Source organism: Colius striatus, chromosome Z, assembly GCF_028858725.1.
Source record: "Colius striatus isolate bColStr4 chromosome Z, bColStr4.1.hap1, whole genome shotgun sequence".
Classification (NCBI taxonomy): domain Eukaryota; kingdom Metazoa; phylum Chordata; class Aves; order Coliiformes; family Coliidae; genus Colius; species Colius striatus.
The window spans coordinates 69,051,848-69,076,883 of NC_084790.1; the positions used below are offsets into that span (position 1 = coordinate 69,051,848).

Consider the following 25,036-nt stretch of genomic DNA (forward strand, 5'->3'; position numbering starts at 1 on the left):
CTTTTCGATACTGAGTCTTTGATTTTTGAAATGTGATTGTACACATATTAGTAAATGGGGACCATTAAAAGCCTTCAAAGGGTTCGCAAACCCTTTACCTTATTTCTACCATAGCTAAGTTTCCAGTGCATGTTACACAGTTGAGATTTCAAGGCCTTTCACAGATAAGGACTTGCCCTTGCAAACACTGGAATTTCCTAAATTCCACGAAATAGCTTGGACACATAAAGATCAACGCACAAGAATCCAAGATGAAGTGCAAAGTGCTTTTGCATGATTTTCAATAAATAAATTCTTTATGAGTTCAGGTCTTAATATTAGTTACAACAGATGAAAATAAGAGCAACATTTAGCTGTTGCCATAGATTTTGCGTAGAAGTAAGTTATGTTCTAGATTGCACTTTCACTCCAGAAAGACAGCTCTCTTTTAGGCTGCATCAAAAGAAATACCAAGCTTAGTGATTCTCCTCTACTCAGTCATGAGAATCCCATCTGGAGTACTCTTTTTGGAGCCCAATGTAAGAAGGTCACAGACCTACTGGAGTGAATCCAAGGGACCAAGCTGGAGCACCTCTCCTGTGGATTCAGACTGAGAGCTGAGGTTTTGCAGCCTGGAGAAGTCTTTGGGGAGACCTTAGAGTGGCCTTCTAATACCTTAGGGGGCCTACAAGGAAACCAAGATGAACTTTTTACATGGGCATGTACTGACAAGACAAGAAGTAATGGCTTCAAACTGAAAGAGTGCAGATTTAGATTAGATAACAGGAAGAAGTTCTTCCCTATGAGGGTGGTGAGGTTGCCCAGAGAGGTTGTGGCTGTCTCAAGTTGGATAGGGCTTTGAGAAACATGGTCTAGTGGAAAGCATTCTCGCCCATGGCAGACAGGTTGAAACTATGTGATCTTTAAAGACTCTTCCCCAATCAAATCATTTCTGTGATTAATTTCAGCACAACACCTTAGGGGAATCAGGGGTATCAGGAATCAATTTTAACAACATTTGATAATTTAATTCCTTATTTTTCCCATTATACTTTTCCTGAAGTGTTCATGATGTCTTATTCTTGCAGGAGAAATTTAATATTGACAATATGGGGCATCAGGTGATAATATTTGACTTTTCTCTCATAAGAGGACTGTGGGAAACTCGTGTTAAGAAGAACAAAGAACGTCAGAGGAAAGAGAAAGAAAGATTAGAAAAAAGCTCATTGGAGAAGTAAGCCAACTTTTCTGTTGTTCATTTTAACTGAATCTATTATTATTATCCACTAACATTTCAGATTATTCATTTTTTTTGAAGGAGTATGATTTAAATGATTTCTCTCCTTCTTTCCTCAGATGATTGTAAGAGAAATGAAGCACAAACTGTGCTTGTATTTAATTGTCCCTCCTCTTCCCTACGTAGGTTGTGATTTACTAATGAGGTATTTTATTGGCTACTGTGTAGATCTAATTTGAAGAATAAAATGACACCATTTGTACCATTCTATTGTTTATATTCTAAATAAAAGCGTGGCTTAAATTTATTATGGAATTGATGAAAACATGCTCATGAAACTCAGTAATAAGAAATACTTTAATACTTTTTTGTTGATTTGACAGAATGAAAGAAAGAAATAAATGTACACATACAATTTCTTCTGAATAGGAAAGATATGACAGGTGAAAGAATTATCTGAGAATTTTTTTTGTGTTCAAGTATTAAAGAGAGCCTTGATGCTCTCTTACATACATACTTAAACCCACTAATCACGTTATTGTTATCACTATATTTAATTAATGTTTTTTAAAAACAGTATTTTAGTATCTTTATGTTAATTTCCATTAGAGACAGCAAATATTATACTATGTTGCAATGTAGGAAACATTGCACTTTCTGCTGCAAAAATAAAATGCACAATATTAAACGGTGCCCTTGTTAAAGGGCATCATTGCATTAAACCTTTTTATGGTGTTTTGGCCATCTTGGAAGAACCCTACTCATTCTCACTGCCAGCTTAGCCACACTAACAAAAGAGCAGCTGGACTAAGAGACAAGGATAAAACAAAGCCTGACTGCCCTTTCTGCAAGATCACTATCTTCAAAATGTCCATAGTCACAGTCTTGAAGTCACAGTTCTTTCCTCTCTACTCAAAGCCTGAACCAAAATCCATAACCATAACAACAACAACAAAAAAAAGAAAAAATGAAAAATTATATAGCAAGGATAAGCTTTCTTTTTGGTGTGAACTGAGTGATATACAATGTTTGCTGTTATGAGCGTTACCCTTATGGTGGAAAAGTGAAAGGATTTGGGATGAAACACAATCAAACCTTGTTTCTGTCCCAGATGCTAAATTAAGAAGTGGCTTTGTGCAATTCTAATGTAGATAAAGCAGAGGGCTCTCTACTGCTGTCTACATCAGTAAGTGACTCTTGAGGTGCCACTGCAGCCTTGCTCATAAAAAGAATATGATGATTAGGAATTCTCATCCATAGCTTCTAACTGTGTATGCAGTCATCTTCAGAATAGATGAAAGGTCAATACCACTGTGAGCCTAAATTTCAACATCCCTCTACCATATTTTGTTTGGTTTTTTTGTTTTTTGTGGTGCAGAAGACAACTTCTGAGTTCACTAGTTACAGGTATGGGGAATTTCAAAATAGAAGAGGGAAAGAGGGTAACCCTCTGTACTCTGAGGTAACCAATTTAAGCTCCCATATTATTTGTCAGTAGCATACGTTAAATCTCATTTCTTACTCTGTGTGTTTTCCATAAAACCAATACATTCTACCTGCTTTTTCTGCTGTGGTTATTTGTCTGTATCCACCCCTTCAGGTGAAAGAATGGAGCTTGACAACATGTTCTTCTCTTTTCTACTAATGAGGTCCATAGTAATTCTGTTAACTTCCTACACCAACTGGAGAAGGGGGATTTGAGAGATGATGCAAAGAAAAAGGTTCCAAGTGCACTCTTGGAATTCACAAAAGATTTTGTTTGATTTTGTTTCTTTCCTTTAGCTAGCAATTTACATACAGTGCTTTGTCTTGTTTTCAAGCAATCAGATTGCTTTTCAGTTAGTCGTACTTCTTTTATAGTTCCTGTAACAAAAAGATGAAATACATCAGACTTTGTTTCCAATGCAAGTGATCGCTATTTCACCCATTGGAATGAATGGCAAAGCTCATATTCAGCTTATGATGCAGGCTTCATAGAATGGATAAAGGTGAAAGAATGATGATCAAAGTTATAAAATTATTGGTAACAAATTCAAAATTCAGTTAAAAAAAATTCTCTTTGTTTTATGAGGTGTCCAGTGACTACTAGCCTTTAGGTCATAAAGGTAAGATCACAGGCTATTTCTCAGATGCTTTTCAGTGCTTACAAAGGTAGGGCCAAAAATAGGACAAATTTTGCTTGTTTTTCACTCAAAAGTATGGTTAAAATTGTAAATATAATTATTAAATGCTTAGTAGAAAAAATGTTTCCCTATAGAAACATATTTCATTATTTTAGGGAGTTCTGTGTGTGACCACCTCCTGTAATTCTACCCAGAGATTAGAATTTTACCACTCTCCACTGAAATCAATGCTAGTACTTAACTCCCAAGTCACAGTAAGAAAGTATTTTGGAAAGGATTGTGACCTAAAATGATAACTCCAAAGAGACACTCAGAGAAGGCTATTTCCTGAATTGGGGACTGCATTTCAGTATTTAAGATTCTAGGTATTTACTTTTGCTAACAGCCAGAGTGAATTCCCAAGTAGAGCTGAAATTAATATAGTTTCTCTGCAAATATACTTGTGTAACAAATGAGTTTGGAATCTGGCCCACTCAGACTGCTTTACTTGTGGGATTTTTTGTGGGTTTTATTGGTGTTTGGTTTTTTTTCTTTTTTTTTAAAATCCAGTTTTTCTCACTGATGTCCTAGAGATTGTGCTAGTCCTATCAGATGTGTTACTATGTAAAATGACCTGAAAATATGCAGTTGAATTTAGTAAGTATTATTTGAGTAAGTACTCCAATTAACCTCTAGGGAACTTCACTTGCCTTGAGGCAAAGTGATTTAGTTCATCATGAAGTCACATATAAGATATTGCGCTTTTTTGATTGAGGATTTTCTAAGAGAAAAGCCTCACATATAAATGCAAAGCCTGAACTATATTTGCATTAATGTTGAAATTCTGTAAAGATTTTAGGAATTCAGAGGTCTAGAACAGATGTTTAAGCAGCTGGCCAGAGAAATCTGATTCTGGAGAACTGTCTATTGAGAATATTGTAAGAGGGGCATGTTTGGCTCTCTGAGATATAGGTATCAGATTACTTTGGGTAGAGTTAATTCAGTCCTCTGCTTTTCCTTTGGTTTTGTAGGGCTGTGGAAGTATGGCAGTTTAAGAAAATCCTACTTCTGCAGGGTACATATAACCCAGTGACTGAGTTTAAAAGACAATGAACAGTACAGTATTGTGCTGGTGTAGCTTCGTTTTGCTTTATATTTTTCATCCCATCAGACAAATCCATGGTAGATCTCCCATAGGATATGAAATGTGAACTGTTATGAGAAATGTACAGTATTCTGTGGTAATCTACATGTTTATGAAAGTCCATATTATGGAAAAAAAAAGTGTTTATAGTACTGCTTTATATCTAATCTTCTAGAGTCTGGTAATGGGCAACAAACCTATATTGTACTCTGAAATGCTGAATACTGTCAAGCAAACTTGGTATCATGATTTTCCTCATAAATTTTTCCTTTCTACTTGTCATTTTGGAAAGCGAAGGAGTGTGGAAGCTTACAGATGTGGTGTATTTTTGTGGGTTTTTTTCTCCCCACATTTGCATTTTTGCAAAATATTTGTCTTCTCTGTGAAAAATGGGTAAGGTAGAAATTGAAGGACTGACAAATTAAGCATTCAGGTGAGGCAAAATGAGATCTGTTTATCCAGATGAAATATCTAAATCTTTGTTTTGATATCGCACAGACTCCTCTGTCCACCTATCAAATATGCAGAAAAGATAACAGTTTGTTCAGCCATTCTCTTCCAGTATGTCTCTTCTCAAAAAAATTTCCTCTGAAGGTCTGGTTAGCTAAAAGTGCATGCATTACTTTTTTGAGCTATAGACTTCCTAAATGCCAAAAGTCCAGAGAAAACTTTCAATTTGCAGGCAGATGGTGACTTTTTCCCTGAGAGGTTATGTGCTTAATAAAATAGATTTGTCTTTATCTCTCTGACAAACTTCATTGTTATAACTCTATTTGTACCGTAAGTAAGATTTTGTGATGTTTATCTTTATTCTCCCACTCAATACCAAATTCATACATTTTTCTAAGTAAGACTAAAACACAAGCTCTGAATCCTTAGCCCCAAACATAAATTATAGGCAACAAGTTGGGAGTAGATCTGCAGTACTACTAGTCATTTAGTAATTTGCTTTTTTTCTTACGCACTTGGACACACAGACCTTTCGTCCAGAATAATACACACAAATGAGCTGAAAGACAAAAGCTGCTGTTCAGCCACAATCCTTTGGGATTCATGGAAATGTCTGGCAGAGGGACTGAAATAAAATCAGTCCAATTGGATTTCAAGTAAAAGTTACTTGTCCATCAGGAATATTGGCCTGGGCTGAGCTCCAATTTAATTGTACTGCTCTTAAATTCCACGACTAGTGATTCTAGCAGTGCTACATTGGTATCAGCATGTAGTCTCCTGGTTGTTTTTTCTAGCAAAATTTACAGGAAAAGTATCATCTAATGAAACTTAATTTCTTTACCTAATAAACATAGCTTTTCCTCAAAATCTCTTAATTAGACATTGAGCAATGGGCAACTGCAGAAGGAAGAACCATTCAAAGAAATCAAGCTACTCCTCATTTACTGGTATGGTTCTGAAATCCTTACTACTTCAAAATTCTTATTTTCCAAGCTCCTTTGAAGGGTCTAATCATTGAATTTATTCTATGGTAATTCTTTGTATCAGGTTGATTAGATTTGTGATCTTGTTGGAGAATCCAAAGTGCCACACAAGGTGCTCATATATTCTCAAAAGCAAATATTTCTAATAAAAAAAAGTAATTATATATTGTTAAATCTCTTTACTGCAGATGCACTCCAATAATGAAGCAATGTTTGGGGAATGATTACCTGAAAAGAAGTTCATCACTAACCAAAATGGAAATACTTGCATATTCCATTTCCCTGATGATCCTAGTTCATGTCTATAGTCCTGAATGCTTACAGAAAAACAGCAAGGTTTTGGGAAATAGCTTGCCAGAATTAACCTTTCCTCTGCACCATTTACAGTCTGCTTTAGTGGCAGGTGTGCTTTTGTGTTGCAAATATAAAAGTATGAAACATAACTTTTTTTTTGGCAAACATAAGCATCAGGCAATCAGCTTTTTAAAAAAATATGTATTTGAGTGATTTTCATGACTGAAGAGGAAATACTGTAGTAGTTATCTGAATTAGAATCTTAGATCTCATCTGGGTGCTATGTATGGAAATATGTTTTTTGTGTATGTACTCCTGCCTAAATTAGACTTGACTTGACAAAACTCCTGTTTTTTAATATTGAAAATTTTAGTAATTTCTATACTCTGACTGCAACTGTTTGATGAAGCTCTAGAGGAATACAAAAATATTTTGTTGTTGAATAGTGGTAAAAAGATATTAACTTCAGGAAGGCTGTGATTTTATAACCAACTAATTTTTTTGTCATATGCCAAAATGTATTCCTGGAATATCGAGAGCATTTAAAGTGCCAAACAGAAATTTCATTTTTCTAAAAGTATTAGCGCATTTAAAGGATGGTTTTGCTTGTGGTGTTTTTTATGTTTTTTGGTCTTGTAGGTTTTTTTCCTGTTTGCCACACTGGTTTAGACATTTTTTCCTGAAGACTCATACAATACTGTCCACATACAACAAACACAATAGTGATTCTATTTGAGGATTACCACTAAAGGAAAACCTAAAATGGTCTTTATTTTTGAAAAGATCCTTTAAGAACTACCATTATCTCATTTTTTTGAGAATGTCAGAAATGAGTGACAGCTATGTAGCTAGATAGACTCTTTTGTTTTGACCTCAACTGTAACCTGCAAATTACAGCTTTATAATCATAGAATCATAGAATGGTGGGGGTTGGAAGGACCTTTAGCGATCATCTAGTCCAACCCTCCTGCAGGAAGCAGGTTCACCTAGATCAGGTCTCATAGGAACATGTCCAGGAGGGTCTTGAAGATCTCTAAGGAAGGAGACTCTACATCCTCCCTGGGCAGCCTGCGCCACTGCTCCGGCACCCTCATAGTAAAATAGTTTTTTCTTATATTTAAGTGGAACTTTTTGTATTCCAGCTTCATCCCATTTCCCCTTGTCCTGTTGCTAGATACCATCAAAAAAAAGGGATACCTCAACCTCCTGGCACCTACCATTTAGATATTTGTAAACATTAATAAGATCTCTCCTCAGTCTCCTCTTCTCCAGACTAAACAGCCCCAGCTCCCATGGTCTTTCCTCATATGAAAGATGTTCCAGTCCCTTGATGATCTTGGTGGCCCTGTGCTGGACTCTCTCTAGCACTTCCCTGTCCCTCTTGAGCTGAGGAGCCCAGAACTGGACACAGGACTCCAGATGAGGTCTCACCAGGGCAGAGTAGAGGGGGAGCAGAACCTCCCTTGACCTTCTGGCCACACTCTTCTTGATGCATCCCAGGATACCATTGGCCTTCTTGGCCACGAGGGCACATTGCTGGCTCATATTTAGTTTATTACCAATCAGGATTCCCAGGTGTCTCTCTGCACAGCTGCTCTCCAGCTGTTCGACCCCCCAGCCTGTACTGGTGCATGGGGTTGTTCCTTCCCAGATGCAAGACTCTGCACTTGTCCTTGTTGAACCTCGTGAGTTTCCTCTCTGCTCAACTCTCAAGCTGGTTAAGATCCTGCTGAATGGCAGCACAGCCTTCCGGGGAATCAGCCAGTCCTCCCAGTTTGGTGTCATCAGCCAAGATGCTGAGAGTACACTCTGTCCCCTCATCAACAAGACTGGCCCCAGTATTGATCCCTGTGGAACTCCACTGGCCACAGGCCTCCAACTCAATTCTGTGAGAGAGGCTTAGCAATCAACTCTCTCAGCACTCTATGATGCATCCCATCAGGACCCATTGACTTACAAGCTTTAAGCTTGGCCAACAAGTCTTTAACCTCTTCCTCTTCCACTTAGGACAAGTCCTCTGCTGTGCAGGCCATCCTACTATCCTTGGTGGACTGAGCTTCCCAAGGGCCGGCCTTGTCTGTAAGGATTGAAGCAAAGAAGACATTCAGTATTTTGACCTTCTCTATATCCTTGGTCACCAGGGCACCCTCAGTTTTTATCAGAGGGCCCACATTCCCCCTTGCCATCCTTCTCTTGCTGATGTACTTCAAAAATACCTTATTACTGTCCTTAACATCCCTGGCTAAATTTTATTCTAGAAGAGCTCCAGCCTTCCTAGTTGCACCTTGGCAATGTTCCTATATTCTTCCCAAGAAGTCAGCCCCCGTTTCCACCATGGCTGCTTTCTGCCTGAGTTGTCCCAGCAGATCCTTGCTCATCCATGGAGGCCTCCTACCTCCTTTTCCTCCTTTCTTGCACATTGGGACACATTGATCCTGGCTTAGGAGAAGTGGTGCTTGAAGACTGAGCAGCTCTCATTGGTACTTCTGTCTTCTAGAATCATACCCCATGAGATCTGTCCAAGTAGATCTTTGAAGAAGCCAAAGTTGCCTGAAATCCAGGGTCACAGTCTTGCTTTGTGTCTTGCCTCTTCCACACAAGATCTTAAACTCTACCATCCCGTGGTTGCTGCAGCTGAGGTTGCCTCCAACCTTCACATCCCCAACCAGGCCCTTCTTATTTGTCAGTACCAGGTCCAGCAGCCTCCCCCTCCTCATTGGTTCCTCAATCACCTCTGACAGGAAGTTGTTGTCAACAGTCTGTAGGAACCTCCTGGACTGTGTGTGCTTGGCTGTGTGGCTATCCCACATCTTTGCCTAATGGTACATACTGGCTCGATTTAAGTCATACCTCCAGGACAGGAAAGCTCACATTGATTAATTTGGTTTGCACGTACCTCAGTGATACAAGAGAATGTTGTAGATTGTCAGACCTTCTGCCCTTGGGATATAACTTTTTTTTTTTTCATTTTGAGATGTACTGTACAAAAGTATGCATGCTTGTTGCTCCTTTATTAATTCACTTTCCATCTGTTTGAAATATACTTGTACATAGTATTTAGCCTGGTGACTATAAGCAGATATTCTTTGAATGTTTAACAGAGCATGTTGCCATTATTTAGTATATGAGTAAAGAAGAAATTTGGTACAGTATTTCCACATCAGTGCCTGATATGCATGTTGAATTCCTGGCACATTTTAATTTTTTATGCTGATCTTCCTTCTGAGGTAAATATCTTACTTACTGATTTAGTTAACTGTTTTTTGTTAACTAAGTTTTTTTATTTAACTAATAATGTGTCAAAACCTCCTGAGATTTATATTTTGTATATATGTACAATGACAGTGGTTGGTTTAATCTTTCATCTTTGACACAGTTCCTTTCTTGCCATTTTATATAGTCCTTGGTCTGAGCCCTCTGATTCCTTTAGATCTAAGCCCTTTGGTCTTGTGTTCCTGTGTTCTATATGACAGAATGCAGTAGAGCATCTTAGTGCCTTACTCTTTGTTGAGAGTTAGACTTCCTCCTATTTGTTAAGTTTCTAACGTTCTCACAACTTTTACTGTGAGGAACAAGTCAGCTCCTTTATGTTCATGAGTGACAACAATGGATAAAAAAAAATCTTGGAGGCAAGCTTTTTCAGTGCATTCAATTATGCACTGAGTCAAAATATGTATTGCTTTGGTAGCAAATTAAGGAATTCCATGGAAATGAGAGGGCAGTAACACAGAATTAAGCTTCAGATAAGGATAGAAAATCTGCATGTGTGGGACTGGAGGAGGATGTGAGAAACTACAGTACAACAGTAGAAAGCAAGCTAGAATTATTTAGGAGATTTTAGGAAAAAGAATGTCAGATTTTGTTCCTTTTCAGTTCCTGCCTTTTGATGGTTCAGATCTTTTTGTTGTTATCTTTTTTTTGGGGATTCAATTGACTATTTTTCTTCCCTGCTCACTTCTCACCCACCTTGCACAATAATATTTTATTAAAAAAATAGCTATGTTTACTGGGAGATGAGTTTTGCAAAAAGATGAGTAGGTGGTTTGGGTCTATGTATTTTTCTTATGGCATATGAAAGTGTTGTCTTCCAGCTTTTCCTAGTAATCTCTTGTTATGATGTTGCCTCCCCTTTGTTTTGTTGGTGGTCTCAGGGGTTCAAATAACTGGGTAAACAACATCAACACTAAAAATTTAATTGAGTCATGTGTCAAAGCACCTATAAGAGGTGTTCCAACTTTCATGTCTTCTGATGTGGAAAATTATGTCATTTGAGTGCTTCTAGACTGCATCTGGAAGGGATACCCTTTGTTAGAGCTGCCTAGTGCAATCAGGTATTTGAGTGTCTTTTGTCTGTAATCACAGGTATCAGACGCAGCACGTTGAATGATCACAAAATGGGCTAAGAAGTTGTGTCTGCCTTGTCTTTGAAATAGCTTCAGAAAAGGCTTTCAGATGTTGTGAGTTGGTGGTGGAATTTTCCTTGACTGTACTAGCAGCTTCAGTACCTAGGGACTCTCTGAGCTGAAGGTGTTGCTGGACGTGTTTCCTAACTGTCCGGTTATTTTCTTCCTACTTCATTTGCTTAATACAACTCACTGTGATCTGAAGCAGTCTGTGACTGGACACTGAGGGAAGCTGGGAGATTGACTTCAAATACATTTCTTTTTATTCTCAAGTCTCCTCTATTCAGACTTTAAATATCAGAAAGTTCTCCAGATACCTACTTGTAAAGAACATACTGATCTCTCTAATGAAAACTGAAGCCAAGAATGAGAAACTTTTCTGCAGCTTTTGATCACTTCTTTAAGTATTTGTTTGCTTCTTCTTTTGTACCTTGATAAATTATTGCTCCCACTATCTTTTTGAGAGGCTTTCTGCTTCTGATATGCTGGAAATCCTTTTGTTATTCATTTGCAGAAGAACTTTTCATAAAAATGTTTCATGGGAATACATTGCAGTCATTATTACATAAAGGGCTTTCTGTAGTGTTTTGATGACTCATGTATTGTGTGCTGCTCCGTGAAACTAAATCAAGTCCTCTTATGGTCTCTCAATCTAGCTGCTCTGACAGTCATATGTAGTTTCCAAAAGTGTATATTGTCTATGGTGTGTCAATGTCCTGTATGTATGCTGATAGCTGAGGTCTCCTGCTGTTGCTATGCTCTATGTTTTCAAGTGTCTCCAACATCCCCATAGATTTCAGTAAGTGGCACAATTTGTTCTGGTCAGTTTACAGCTATCTCAGTAATATCTTTCCTATTTAAACATGCAGTTTTGATCCTTGAAGATTTATTTTGACAGCACTGAGCCAAATATGACTTTTAATTTATACTATCATATTCCCATAAATGTACTCTGTCTCATATCTCTATCTCTTCTATAAGTGTAATAGAATAACTTATTTTTACCAAATTTGGGAGATGTTTCTTGTATCTTTGTAACTGTTTTCTTGTAAGTGACATAAAGTTAGACACTGTTTCAAGTGCCATTTTAAAAATATCTTTTCATTTGAGAGAAAATCTCATGCTTAACTGCAAATATGTGTACAGGTTTTGAACTTTAAAAACTTGCATGTGATTCTCTTTCTGGGACACACGAGATTTTACTTTAAGGGGCGCAATATCCTGAACTTTTTTCCCTTCTTCACCTGTTAATTTTCTTCAAGTCTTTATCTTAAAATTATTGCCAGTAGGTGAAGATCATGTAAATGAATCTCATGTAGCACAAGAATCAAGCATATGAAGTGCATATAAGATTTATGATACAAGAGGCTTGCAGAGTCTTATTTTTTATGAGGAAAGCTTGCTTCAGTTACTCAACCTATTCTTTAATTGACTACACTAAAATAAATCTTCCTTAAATTAAAGCACGCACTTTTGGCAATGTTTAATTATATCAGATTGAATTTACACCTGAAGTTATATGTGTAAAAGTTTGCCCTGGAGGTGAGCCTGAAGTTACAATGAAATAGAATCTGAAATTAGTTGGTGTATGATAACTTTGGCCTTCCACTTTATAAGATGATATTGGAAGATAATGTGTAAAAAATGAAAACAGATAATTATACAAGAAAGGACAGGGAAAAGGGAATATTTTTTATTTTCTAAAAATACTTCTTTCCAATTAAAAACTTTTGCATATATCACCAGATCTTTGGTTTTGTTTACACATTTTGTTCTGTGAGGATCTATTTCCAACCCTATTGAAAGGAAGGACAGAACTCATTCTTTTTTGTGTGGCAGTGTACTCAGTCTCTAGTTTTCTGTTATTTCCCGATTTCACTGTTTTGTGGTAAGTAAAAGAAAACCTGCTAATCTGAAATCTATATGTAAGTCTAGGAAATCTAAGCATGACTCCAGAAATGACTTTTTAAAAATTTTTTTTATAATGGCCAATACATTAAGAACACAGTCATGTTTTAAGTGCTTGTGCAAACAAAAACCAAGCTTTAAGATTTATTTGACATATTGTTTCAACTGGATTACAGAAACTCTTTTTGACACTATTTCAGAATAAAGCAGGAATGGAATTTCATACTGGAGTGCCGAAAGAAAGGCATTCCTCAATCAAAATACCTCAAGAATGGCTTTGTAGACACAGACCAGAAGATCTTGGACACTTTTGGAAAGACTCTTCAGTCCCAGAAGAGACATACTTTGTCACGTGAAGCACATAAGGAAAGAAACAAATTTATTTTCCAGCTTTCTGGAGAGCAGTGGATGGTAGGTACAACAGATAATATGTTTCTGTTGTTAAAGAGTTTGAGTAACTTAGCACTGTAACTTTCAGTCTCCTCAAACTTTTTTTTTTTTTTTTTTTGCCAGTGTGTATGAAATTGATACTTTTCACAGTACAAAAAATGAAAAAAGGTATTTTCTGTCTTATCCTGAACTAGTTTTAAAATATGCTAACTTAAAATTCCCTACTGATAAATGTAACTGAACCTTCAAAAATTTTGTTACAAGCAATCATATTGCAATGTGTTTTTCTCTGAATTTTCCCAATGGGTGTAAAGAGATGAAAACAATATTCAGCTTTCTTGGCTTGTTGATGTCTTCTACAACTCAGAGATATGTCTTCTTGCTCTGATGGTTTGATAGTATTTTTATGAAATTCTGTTAAAATCAAAACTAATATTAGCATCAATCCACAATGGTCTTGCTGCATTACTTGCAGTTATGTTTGATGGAAAATAACAGTTTGGACAAAAGCTCTGAATTAATGCTGTTTTGAGCTTCAGCAAATGAGAGACTAAAATTGGTCTGTAACTTTTCTAGACTTATTAAATATTTGATTGGAATTTATTTTGAATATACTTTATTAATAAGAAAGATAAAGTAGATTTTTTACTTTTGTGTAGTTTAGAATTTTGAATTATATTTTTGAGATTTCCATTTAAAAAGCAAGTTAAAAAATCAATAAAATTGTTAAATTTTATTAAAATAATTATTTCTGTTGAACTCAAATATAACTTTGTCTGAGATTTGGTCTTGGATATGAATCACAGAATGTTAAGTGTTGGAAGGGACCTTAAAAAATCATCTAGTCCAATCCCCCTGCCAGAGTAAGACCTCCTAGAGCAAGTCACACAGGGACTTGTCCACATGTGTTTGGAATGTCTTCAGAGAATTAGAGTTGACAATCCATCTGGGCAGCCTGTTTCAGTGCCCTGTCCTCACAGTGAAGAAACTGTGCTTCTTTGGAACCTCTTATGTTCTAGCTTATATTTGTTGCCCCTTGTCCTATCATTGGACATCATTGATAAGAGCCTGACTCCATCCTCCTGACACCCACCCTTTACATATTTGTAAACATCAATGAGATCACCCCTCAGTCTCCTCTTCTCCAACCTAAAGAGCCCCAGCTCCCTCAACCTTTCATCATAAGGTAGAAGTTCATCACCTTTAAGGCCCTGCACTGAACTCTCTCCAGCAGCTCCCTGTCCTTCTTGAACAGAGGGCCCCAGAACTGGACACAATATTCCAGATATGGTCTCACGAGGACAGAGTAGAGGGGGAGGAGAACCACAGCCCTTCTAATACATCCCTGGATGCCATTGGCCTTGTTGGCCATGAGGGCACATCGCTGGCTCATGCTCATCTTGCTGCCCATCAGCACTCCCGGGTCTGTTTCCCTTACACTACTCTCTTTCATTCCCCAACCTGTGCTGTTACATGAGGTTATTCTTTCCCAGATGCAAGACTCTACACTTGCCTTTATTGAATTTCATTAGATTTCTCCCTGCCCAAGTCTCCAGCCTCTCCGGGTCTTACTGAATGGCAGCACAGCCTTCTGGTGTGTCAGCCACTCCCCCCAGTTTAGTATCCTCAACAAACTTGCTGACAGTGCCCTCTGTTCCCTCATCAAGGTCGTTAATGAATAGATTGAACAGTACTGGTCCCAACATCAATCCCTCAGGGACTTCACCAGATACAGGCCTCCAACTAGACCCTGCCCCATTGATGAAGGTATTTCCTTTTACTGCTTTTTTTTTTTTTTTTTTTTTTTTTCCCCCTCCCGGCTTTAGTTCTTTGCTGAATAAAAACCAAAATACATGAGGTTTCTGGATAATTGAAAACTCTGGTTCTTATCCAATAATTGTCATCAGATTATTTCTTCAATTGATGCCAACATTCATGTGGCAGAAATGCCTGCTGGAGAGCTGTCACCTTTCAAGAATCTTGGATATTAAAAATGATATTAAAGCTGTGTAGTCTTAGGCTGCATACTGTCTCATGTTGTAAAAAAAGAGGTATTACAGCTTCTCAGATGCTGATATAGTAGCAACTGAAAATACTTTCAGTACATCAGGGATGAGAGAGCTACATGACTAATTCCATTACTTATTTTCTTTTACCAAACAGCTAATGTTTTGCTTTGTCACCACAAATAAGGCTTTACAGTACAAAGCAAAATCAAATATACAAAATTTGCTCTTTTTCCAGAGTTTTTAATCTCAATTTAGTGTGCTAACAGACCACGTTTAAGTGACATCACAGTCCTGTTATGTACATTATATCATCTTGACTAATACAGTCCTGATCTAACCATCATGCACTTTGACTATGTCTCCCTGTCATGTGCTCACTGTGGTCATATCACACAACCACTGTGCCTTGCTGTCCAGCTTTAGCCTGGTTAAAGCAGGCTTCCTGTTTCAACAAGATAGCTGCACAGGCTGGCCATTTTCAGGTGAAAAAATCTGTGGACATGTGACAGTTTCCTCAGAGAAACCTGTGTGTTGTATATCTGGCAAATATCTTATTTATTATGGTTTAGTTTTTGTCATGTGCTTTGCAGACAAATCATAGAATCATAGAATAATTTCAACTCGAAGAGACTTTTAACGTCGTTGAATCCTTCTTTTGTCCCAGCCCTATCAACCACTACCACAACCATTTCCTTAAGTGCAACATCCAGCTGTCTCTTAAACACTTCCAGGTGTGGTGACTCCACTACCTCCCTGGGCAGCCTGTTCCAATGTCTAGTAACCCTTTCAGTAAAGAAATTCCTCCTCATACCCAGCCTGAACCTCCCCTGGTGCAACTTAAGGCCATTTCCTCTTGTTCTATCACTTGTTACTAGAGAGAGCAGACCAACCCTTGCCTTGCTACAATTTCCAGGTAGTTGTAGAGAGTGATAAGGTCTCCCCTGAGCTTTCATTTCTCTAGGATAAACAGTCTCAGATCCCAGATGTGTCTATGAGTTGAAAATTTGCAGAGTTGAAAATTTACATAGCTGAAAATTTGAACAGTTAAAATTTGCAAAGTTAAGTGCTTTACACTATGGAACTAGATGAAGTCAGAGCTGGGATTGACTGTGCAGTTCTACAGACACATAACCAGCTTGGCTGGCCACTTATTGTTTGCAGTAGGTAACAGTGCAGCCCTGCAAAGTGTCCATTTCGGAGCTAGGTGCTGAATCTTCTATCATATCTGCTTTTAGCTGATAAGTATTTTTATTATATTTCCTCTTTCCTTTCATCAATGAAGCAGTAATATATTCTTTAGGCAGTTGATAGCAAAATATGAGTAGGTTGCTGGTATGACTTACAGATTTAATTTTGAGAACTAGGCTTGCTTCAGGGTTGTGCCAGTTCTCTGACCTTTTTCAAGGTCAAAGCAAGTGACTTTACCACATCCTTCCTACAGTCTCTATGTGAGGGTTCTAACTGGACATTTCTGCAGTAAACGAGCTAAGTCCACAAATCAACTAATTGTGTTATTTGCAGTATTGCAGTCTATTAGAATTGGGGCCTGTGTTGGCCACTAGTCAGTGCCCAGGCTGCCTAAAAGGTAAAGATGTAACCTGTTACAAATCTGTTATTTTTTCATGCTCTTTATCTGTACAACATGAGGCATTTGTCTCACTGATTCTGCATTTTTGAGTATGAGGTTAGAAATGTTTTTCTTTCGTAAAACACTCTGTCATATACTGGTATTACTAGGACAATTCTTTTGAAAGTTATATGGATAGTGCTCTTTAGAAAATTATGTCAGATCTCAGAATCACAATCAGAGAATCATTATGGTAGAAAAAAAACCTTTAAGACCATCCAGTCTAGCCACTAACCTCACACTGCCAGGCCCATCACTAAACTAAACCATATCCCTCAGCACCTCATCTATGTGTCTTCAGAATATCTCTACATATAGTGACTCCATCACCCCTCTAGGCAGCCCGTTTCAATGCTTAATAACCCTCTCAATGAAAATGTTTTTCCTGATGCCCAATCTAAATCTCTCCTGGTAGAACTTAAACTAATTTTCTCCTGTACTATCATTAATTACTAGAGAGAAGAGATTGGTTCTCACCTCACTACAACTCCCCATCAGGTAGTTGTAGGAAGTGATCATGTCTCCTCTCAGCCGCATCTTCTCCAGGCCAAAAATCCCCAGCTCTCTCAGCTGCTCCTCAGCAGGCTTGTTCTCCAGACTCTTACCTATCTCTGGGCATGCTCCAGCACCTCAATGTCCTTCCTGTAGTGAGGGGCCCAGAACAGAACACAGTATTTGAGGTGTGGCCTCATCAGCACTCAGTACAGGGGCACAGTCACCTCCTTGGCCTTACTGGTCACAATGTTTCTGATACAAGCCAAGTCATTGTCCTTCTTGTCCACCTGGGCACGCTGCTGGTTCATATTCAGCTGGATGTCAATCCACACCTTCCCTTTTTTTTCTGCTGGACATCTCTCCAGCCACTCTGTCCCAAGTCATGCATGTGGTTGTTGTGGCCCAAGTGTAGAACCCAGCATTTGGCCTTGTTGAACCTGATGCAATTGGCCTCTGCCCATTGCTCTAGCCTGTCCAGGTCCCTCAAGCAGTTCAATACTCCCACTCAGTTTGGTGTCATCAGCAAACTTACTGAAGGTGCACTCAATCACTTCATCCAGATCATTAATAAAGATGTTAAGCAGAAGAGGGTAACACAGCCCTGGGGAACACCACTGGTGACTGGCCACCAGCTGGGTTTCACTCCATTCACCACCAATCTCTAGTCCTGGCCATCCAGCCCATTTTCCACCCATCTCAGAGTAGGTCCATCTAAGCTGTGGGCAGACAGCTTCTCCAGGAGCTGTGGGAGATTATGTCAAAGACCTCAGTCTTTGACACTAAAGTCCAGGAAAACCACATTCACAGCTTTTCCCTCATCATCTAAGTGGGTCATGTTTTCATAGAAGGAGATCAGATTGGTCTAACCGACCTGCTCGTCATAAACCCTTGGTTATCCTGTATGTGCCTCAGGATAGTGTTCAGGATGATCTGCTCCATAACCTTCCCAGCACTGAGGTCAGGTTGACAGATCTATAGTTCCCAGAATCTTCCTTCCAGCCGTTCTTGTAGATGGGTGTCTTATTTGCCATCCTCCAGTTTACTAGGACCTTTCCAGTGAGTCAGAATTGCTGGTAGATGACAGAAAGTGGCTTGGCAAGCACTTTGCCAGCTCCCTCAACACCCTTGAGTTTATTCCAACTGGCTCCATCATTTAGCTTCTGGCTATTGACAGTGATGGATAACTGCAGCAATGAGAGAGTTTTATCTTTTTCCTTGTCTTCTCTTGTACATGTCCACCAAATATTTATGACTCAATTATCTACATCCTTGTGTGGTGCATTTCTACTATGTGGGAACAGTAATTAATTAATCTTTGTATTTACGAAATAAAAGGTCTTATAATAACAAAGGAAGTTCCTCAGGGGTCAGTGTTGGAACCACTACTGTTCAATATATTCATTAATGACCCTAATGAGGGAACAAAGGGCATTGTCAATGAGTTTGCTGATGATACTAAACTGAGGGGAGTGGCTGACACATCAGAAGGCTGTGCTGCCATTCAACAAGACCTGGACAGGCCGGAGGGTTAAATGGGAAGAAATCTATTAAAACTCTAATAGATGAGTTCCTGTGTGACCTGTTCTAGGCGTCCTGCTCTGGGAGGGGGATTGGAATAGACAACCTTTCAAGATCCCTTCCAGCCCTTGAGATTCTGTGATGATCTGACATTGTGATTGAAATAAACAGGCTTTTCTCTCATCTTTTTAAGAAATGGGCTGAACACAACATATTGCACCAGCCACAAGTCTCATCAATCCTCTGGTGTTTGCAGAGCCCTTTGGACTTGAAAGTAAGAGAATGGTGTACAGTGCCACAAGTAATTTGAGGTTCCTAAGATATGCTTCAGAAAAATCTTTTTATTTACCTGACAATTTTCCAGGTGAAGCCATCATGAAAAAAGGCTATATAAGGACTTTGGAGTCTCAAATAGTGTGTTTGAATCAGTTGCCTAGGAGAGAATGGTAAAGAGTTGATGAAATACTTAATTGAGATCTTTTGTACATGTAAACCTGTATCTATGGAATTAAATTAGTTCTTCAGAGATATAGTACTACTATTAGAGCAGAATGAAAATTATGGCAAAATAATGTCATGAATATTCATATGAATTTTTCAATGAATTAATTTTAACTGTTTGTCCCCTCTGAGTGTTTACTTTCTGGTCTAACTAATGAAATTTTATTCTCTAGTGGATCAGTGAATTAAAAATGATTTTCAGAAAATAGTTAAAAAAAATAGTTTTGAATTTGTGATATGAATATTAACAAAGTTCACTCAAATACAGAGCTGTCCTGTTATTGGTTGTACTGGTATACCTAAGCAGAAGATCTGGATATTCAAAACAAAATGTAAAACGTACAATGTGCACAGGTAAATGAATGAATTATGGTGAAATCCTTTGCTTGTAAATCATAGCCTTCTTCCATAAAAATTAATTGCAGAAAAAGGCAGTGAACAACTACATTTGTATATCTTCTCCCAGTTTTATCATCTAACATACTGTGTATCTTTACAAAGAACAGAGGATTTCCATTTGTTATTCACAACTGTTAGTGACAGTGAGGTATCTATTTGCCACAAATAGTCATGCAGAATTCTGCTTTATATGGACAGAAAAAAAATACCTCTTGTGCTTATTTAAATTCTGAGATTACATGGCTCCTTGCTCCCCCTCTCTCCTCCCCACTCCCCCCAAGTATAAAATTTCTGATCCAGTCAATTAATATAGGTGAGATATACTACTTTTGGATCTAGCTCCAAACTGTTTCAAAGATGAGCGAGATTTTGATCCAAGGTTTTGATTTGGCCAATGAGAGAGAAAACTACAGAGCTGGAAAAGAAATAAAATTTAAACTTCTCAGCACTTTGATCATAGTTTTAGTTTGAGCTCATGTCTAGTAGGTAAATTGTCTCCTCATTAGCCATTGTGTAATGACTTATGGTTGTAGGTTTGTGATTTATTTCCTTTTAATGCTTATTTTTTCTCTGTCCCCAAAATCAAAAGAGTTTGAGGTATTGTTTTGCTGTTAAAGGCAGAAGACTGGCCATCCTCCAAGTGTCAGTCTTCGTGGAGCAATTTATCAGCAGGCTGCCAGCTTTAGTGTGGCAACAGCAGATTACAAAAGAACACAAAGGAATCAAAGAGTGAAACAAAAGTAAAGCTTGTGCAAATTTTGGTTCCTATTCTATCTAGTTTGTAAGTGAAGTAAAACATCATGTCAATTTATGCTTTAGAAACACAAATATATTGTAAGATGGAGAACACTAAAAAAATATAGCAAAGTATTTTTAAACTTTTATTTGCAAATTTTAAATATAGTTATGAGATAGAAATGATCTCAAGACAAAAAACCTAATTCAGGGAAATTGGTTAAAGAGTGGAACCTCCTTCCATTCTTTGGAATTCATGTCTTTATTTACATCAGCTGCTGCACAAGAAATCTTGGTGCACAGTTTTCAATATACCAAGAAGTTTGTGGAATACTCTGTTCAGTCTGGGACAAGACCAAGGCTGTTGGCTTCACAGGGACAAGCATTACATTTTGCTCCCTGCTATATCTGTCAGTTGAGGAGTTGGAGGTGGTCTGTTGTGACAGTAAAAAGCACAAAACCCCAATAGGTCAATAGAAAGACAAAAGAAATCCTGGTCTGTGAAGACACAGTGTGGCAAATGTTGTACATTACCCAGACATCTTTTTCTCTTCAATATGACTACTCTGTATCTACTTTCTCTGTGAATCACAGTTATTTCCTATGGTGACAACTATGACAGTTCAGCTAAATGTTGTATCCTATGTGCTGCATTTTTAATTCTGTACAGATTGAGAAGACAATACTATTTGAATTTGCAGTTGGTATTTATTATTTTATATAATAAAATTCATGCCATACTGAAGATGGTGGAGTGGAAACCTACTCCAGAAAGATGGAGAGATTTGTCATTACCAGCCCTGAGGCACTTCAGGCATTTTAATTTTTAACTGCCATAAACTGACAAATACGTAAGATAGATTACAATGCAACGTACACCTAATGGGAAAATGAAGCAAGGAGTGAAACAATCCACATAAAATACGGAAGAGCAGGTAGCAAGGCAGAATCACATACACAAGCTAAGTGTTTGCATGTGTAAATTTGAAAAGAACCAAAACAACAAAAAAACAGCTTATGATCAACAGTCTACTATACCTTTTAATTACAATTAGATGTTTTATTTAGCTGAGTTAAGTAGCACTATTCCTAGTTCATAAGTTCAGAATTAATAAAATATAATTAAAATATATGACTCTCGTTAAAGTCTTGGGGGATCTGTGATACCTAGAAGGAAAAAAAGAAAAAAGTGGGAAATGTCCTCTGTATAAAAACCACTAATTTCTACTGTGTCACATTCTTCACACACAGGAAATAAATTTGGAAATTATTCAAGGCTGAAACTCTTACATCTGTTTTTATGGAGCAAAGTTAGTGATAGCAGTTCATCCAGGTTATTTATTCCAAATGTTAGCAATGCATTGAACTGAATAGCAATTAGCTAAAGCAAATTTTGTAAGAATTTAAGGCTTTAAAACTTTTAGTTTCAGTAACTATTATATATTGGAAATTTTTGATGAATAGAATAACCTGGAAACTACTCAGAAGCAAAATTGTTTGGTGTGTATTTAGAATGATACTAGAATTATTGATATAAAAGATTCTGCATGACTAAAACAATAATTAATTGCAATTGTGGACTGATTTAAAAATCGTGTATTCTTATTCTTCCTAAAGAAATCTCGTAAAAAATTTCAAACATTGCTGAAATAACTTAAGAAGTTAAGTTACTTTCAAAGCTGACATGTATCTTATCTGAAATGTTTCTGGCAGATATTAAGAATGTAGTCACATTTTTTCCTTTCCCTTCTTTTTTTTTTTTTCTTTTTTTTGGTGCCAAGCAATATTTAGATGTTCTCCATACACCCATTCTTCTGCTCTGTGTTGCATTTTACTACATCTTGATGTGTGAATTAAAGCACTGAAATGAGTTTTCAAAAAACTCCTCCAGCTGGAAAAACGAGATAATACGGGAGACACTAAACAAGTTGAGTATTTCAGATAGGTTTCAGTTTTGGAGCAAAATGATTACATTTGCAGTTAAAAAATGAATATGTGGTAACAGACAGCTGCAATGCTCTTCAAAAGCAAACAGCTCCTATGAGGATTTGGCAAACTGCTGTTCTATATCAAGATAATTAAGGCAAAGTGTTGAAGTTTGGAAGTGGAATTCTTTTTCCCCCCTGTTTAGAAACATGGTAGAGCAAAATTCTAACTTGATGCTTTGTATTTATATGTCCTTATTTCATTTACAGGATTTCCCAGAATCTCTGAAAGAACAGACATATCTAAAAGAATGGCATGTGTACAACACGTTGATACAAATAATTCCAGCCTACATTGCATTATTTCAAGATCTGAGAGTACTGGAGTTGTCAAAAAATCAAATCAACCATCTCCCAGCTGAAATTGGTAAATTGTTTCAAGATAACTCAGCTATTTGTGCAATGCTATTTATGTTGTTTAAGTACATTGCAGGGAAATGAACATTAAGAAAAACAGAAGTATTAGAGAACTGTAAATCTGAAATAAGATTAATTGAAAAACAAGATTGTAGTAAAAAGGAATAAAAAGTATAATGTTGAATAAAATCCAACTTTTGAATTTTATAATGAGTTCAAAAATGACCCCTATTTTATAAAGCTGTATATTCAACATGATATCAGAGTTTTTAGAGACAAAAATTATTAATGCTTACGTACTTTGTTCTCTGTTATTTTTATCCATCTAATAACAACAGTTTTATTTTTTGTCCCTCCTGTGTTTTCTGGTCCTACAATACAAAAACCTTGTTTGAAAGACTGTATTGGTTTGACAGGGATTTACTACTCTTAGAAGAAAGAGTAGTGCTGTAACTGGTGGTATTTCTGAGAGCTGAAAAAGCAGGTCCGCCATAACTCTGTAGTTCAATCCATACACCCAGCTGTACTAATGCCTCAGTCTTTGTTTTTGAATGCAACAGTCCTAAGATTTCCTCATGATTGGTACTCCTTATGTGTACTAAGAGCTCATAACTTTAAAAAAAAACCCGACAAGACTACAACCTCCACCTATGTAATTAAAGATTTAACTAAGAAAAACAAGGTGAGAGCATCTCAAAACACAGAAATCAGTGCTAGGTTTTTCTATTTTTTTTCTGCTCCTTTTGTACTCTATTAGTAGAGTTACACTAATGCTCTTGATTTATTTACTAACATTGTATTTTACACAGAAAATTTCCTACTGACATTGGGGTATATTTTATAGTTTCAATCTGACAATAAAATACACTAATAAATCATAAAAGACACACAAGCAGTAATAATAATGCCGTTTTGTCAGCACTTTATGGAACTCAGATGGGTCAGTGTGTTTAATAGACAAACATTTTCTACTAGGTGGTCTGGAAGAAAGGAGAAATGACAGTTCCCTTCCAGAGGCTACTGCTGCCCTAAACCATTAAACATGAGGTTATAAGGGGCTGCTGATTAATGATAGAGGCAGGTAAAGGCTAAGGAGGTTTTTCTTTCTTGTAATAGTGTGTATTGTTAATGAAAATGATTCCCAAGAATGATTCTGAGTGCTAACAGAGTCTGAACCTAGAACAAAGACACAAAAGGAGATCATTCTGCCTAAGCCAGAATCATTCTGGTCCTCTGTAGAGGGTAATATAGAGGTCATACCAGACCTTTCTTGGGAAATAAAGACGACAGTTTCAAATGCTTTTAGGAACAATTATTGTTCTTTCAGTTATGTTTAAATGATATGATATCTGGTCAATAGCTTTCATATTATTTTCGTTTACTCACTTTTTCTCCAACATGCTCATTCCTTCTGCTTATACCCAAGATCTTGCTTTGTTCCTTTCAATGGTTTGGTTGCTGCTTTTTAATGCAATTGTCTGACTGGAAGGGCCAATGAATATTGGGAAAGTGTTTGCTGTAAGCCTCACTTTAGATTCAGTGTTATAGCACTCTGTATCTTTCTCTTAACAGCAAACTCTTGTTGAGAAATTTATTTTTAAAACTTTGTTAAATGAGAGCAGTCATGACTGTGCTAAACACTTATGTGGAGAAACTTGAATTTAAGCCTCTCCTTTTGAGAAACGACATAAACAAATTAAAGAATTTGGTTAGCTGTAGACAATATTTATATAATAATTGTACATACCAGCAGTAATCCTAACACATACAAAGACACAGGTTCTTTGACGTAGTTTAAAAATGAATAATACAAAAAAATCCACTCCAGAAATGTGAACTTTTTTTTTTTTTTCCTAAAACTACCAAATAATTTTCAGTCTTAGTGAGTTTCCTGTGTTGTAATGCAATGTAGCTGCATGTGCTGTTATGGCGTAAGTTACAGAGAAGTTTTTATCTCAGTTTGTTTAATGTTCTCTTTGTTGATATGTAAGGTGATATGCTTGCAAATGGCTATGGTGTTATTTCATGTGCTACACATGCACAGACACAAATATTAATATCTAGTGGAAATGTTCATTATTTTAATTTGAAATTATTATGAAAAGACTTGGATATTTTGAAGGTTTCTGATGCTGCATCCAAATGAAATATTTCATACTTTAATCATCTACCTGATAAATTATCAGAAGGAAAATAATTAGTGTGAGTATGGTTCGAGGGCTCTAAGGAAGGAGTACGGACTGGTTGCTAAACCAGAAGGTAAGGTCTTTGGAAAGGTTAAGTGCTAAGGTATTCATCATTCTGTGTTCTGTTTACAAAACAACAGCAAGTAGGTAAATATCACAGCTAAGACATACTTGAGAGTAATGACAGATGGTTGAAGTTGGCAGTGACATGCATACTGTTGAGTCTTTAATCTTCAGACAGAATTGAAGCCAAGTTTAGATCAACAACTCATTCAGCAGAAGCTAAACTGGTGAGTGTTTGGACTAATTTTGATTCTCACAAGAGCGCTTTAAA

At 37.1% G+C, this 25,036-nt stretch overlaps 1 protein-coding gene across 1 annotated transcript in view; it reads left to right on the plus strand.

Moving 5' to 3' along the window:
- The first annotated feature begins 1,088 nt into the window (after nucleotides 1-1,088).
- LRRC2 (leucine rich repeat containing 2) overlaps nucleotides 1,089-25,036 on the plus strand; it is a 59,516-nt gene continuing 35,568 nt past the window's right edge. Inside the window, exons 1-3 of the mRNA XM_062019020.1 lie at nucleotides 1,089-1,213; nucleotides 12,701-12,911; nucleotides 22,370-22,526. Of these exons, the coding sequence (XP_061875004.1) occupies nucleotides 1,089-1,213; nucleotides 12,701-12,911; nucleotides 22,370-22,526 (493 nt within the window). The remainder of the gene's footprint in view (nucleotides 1,214-12,700; nucleotides 12,912-22,369; nucleotides 22,527-25,036) is intronic.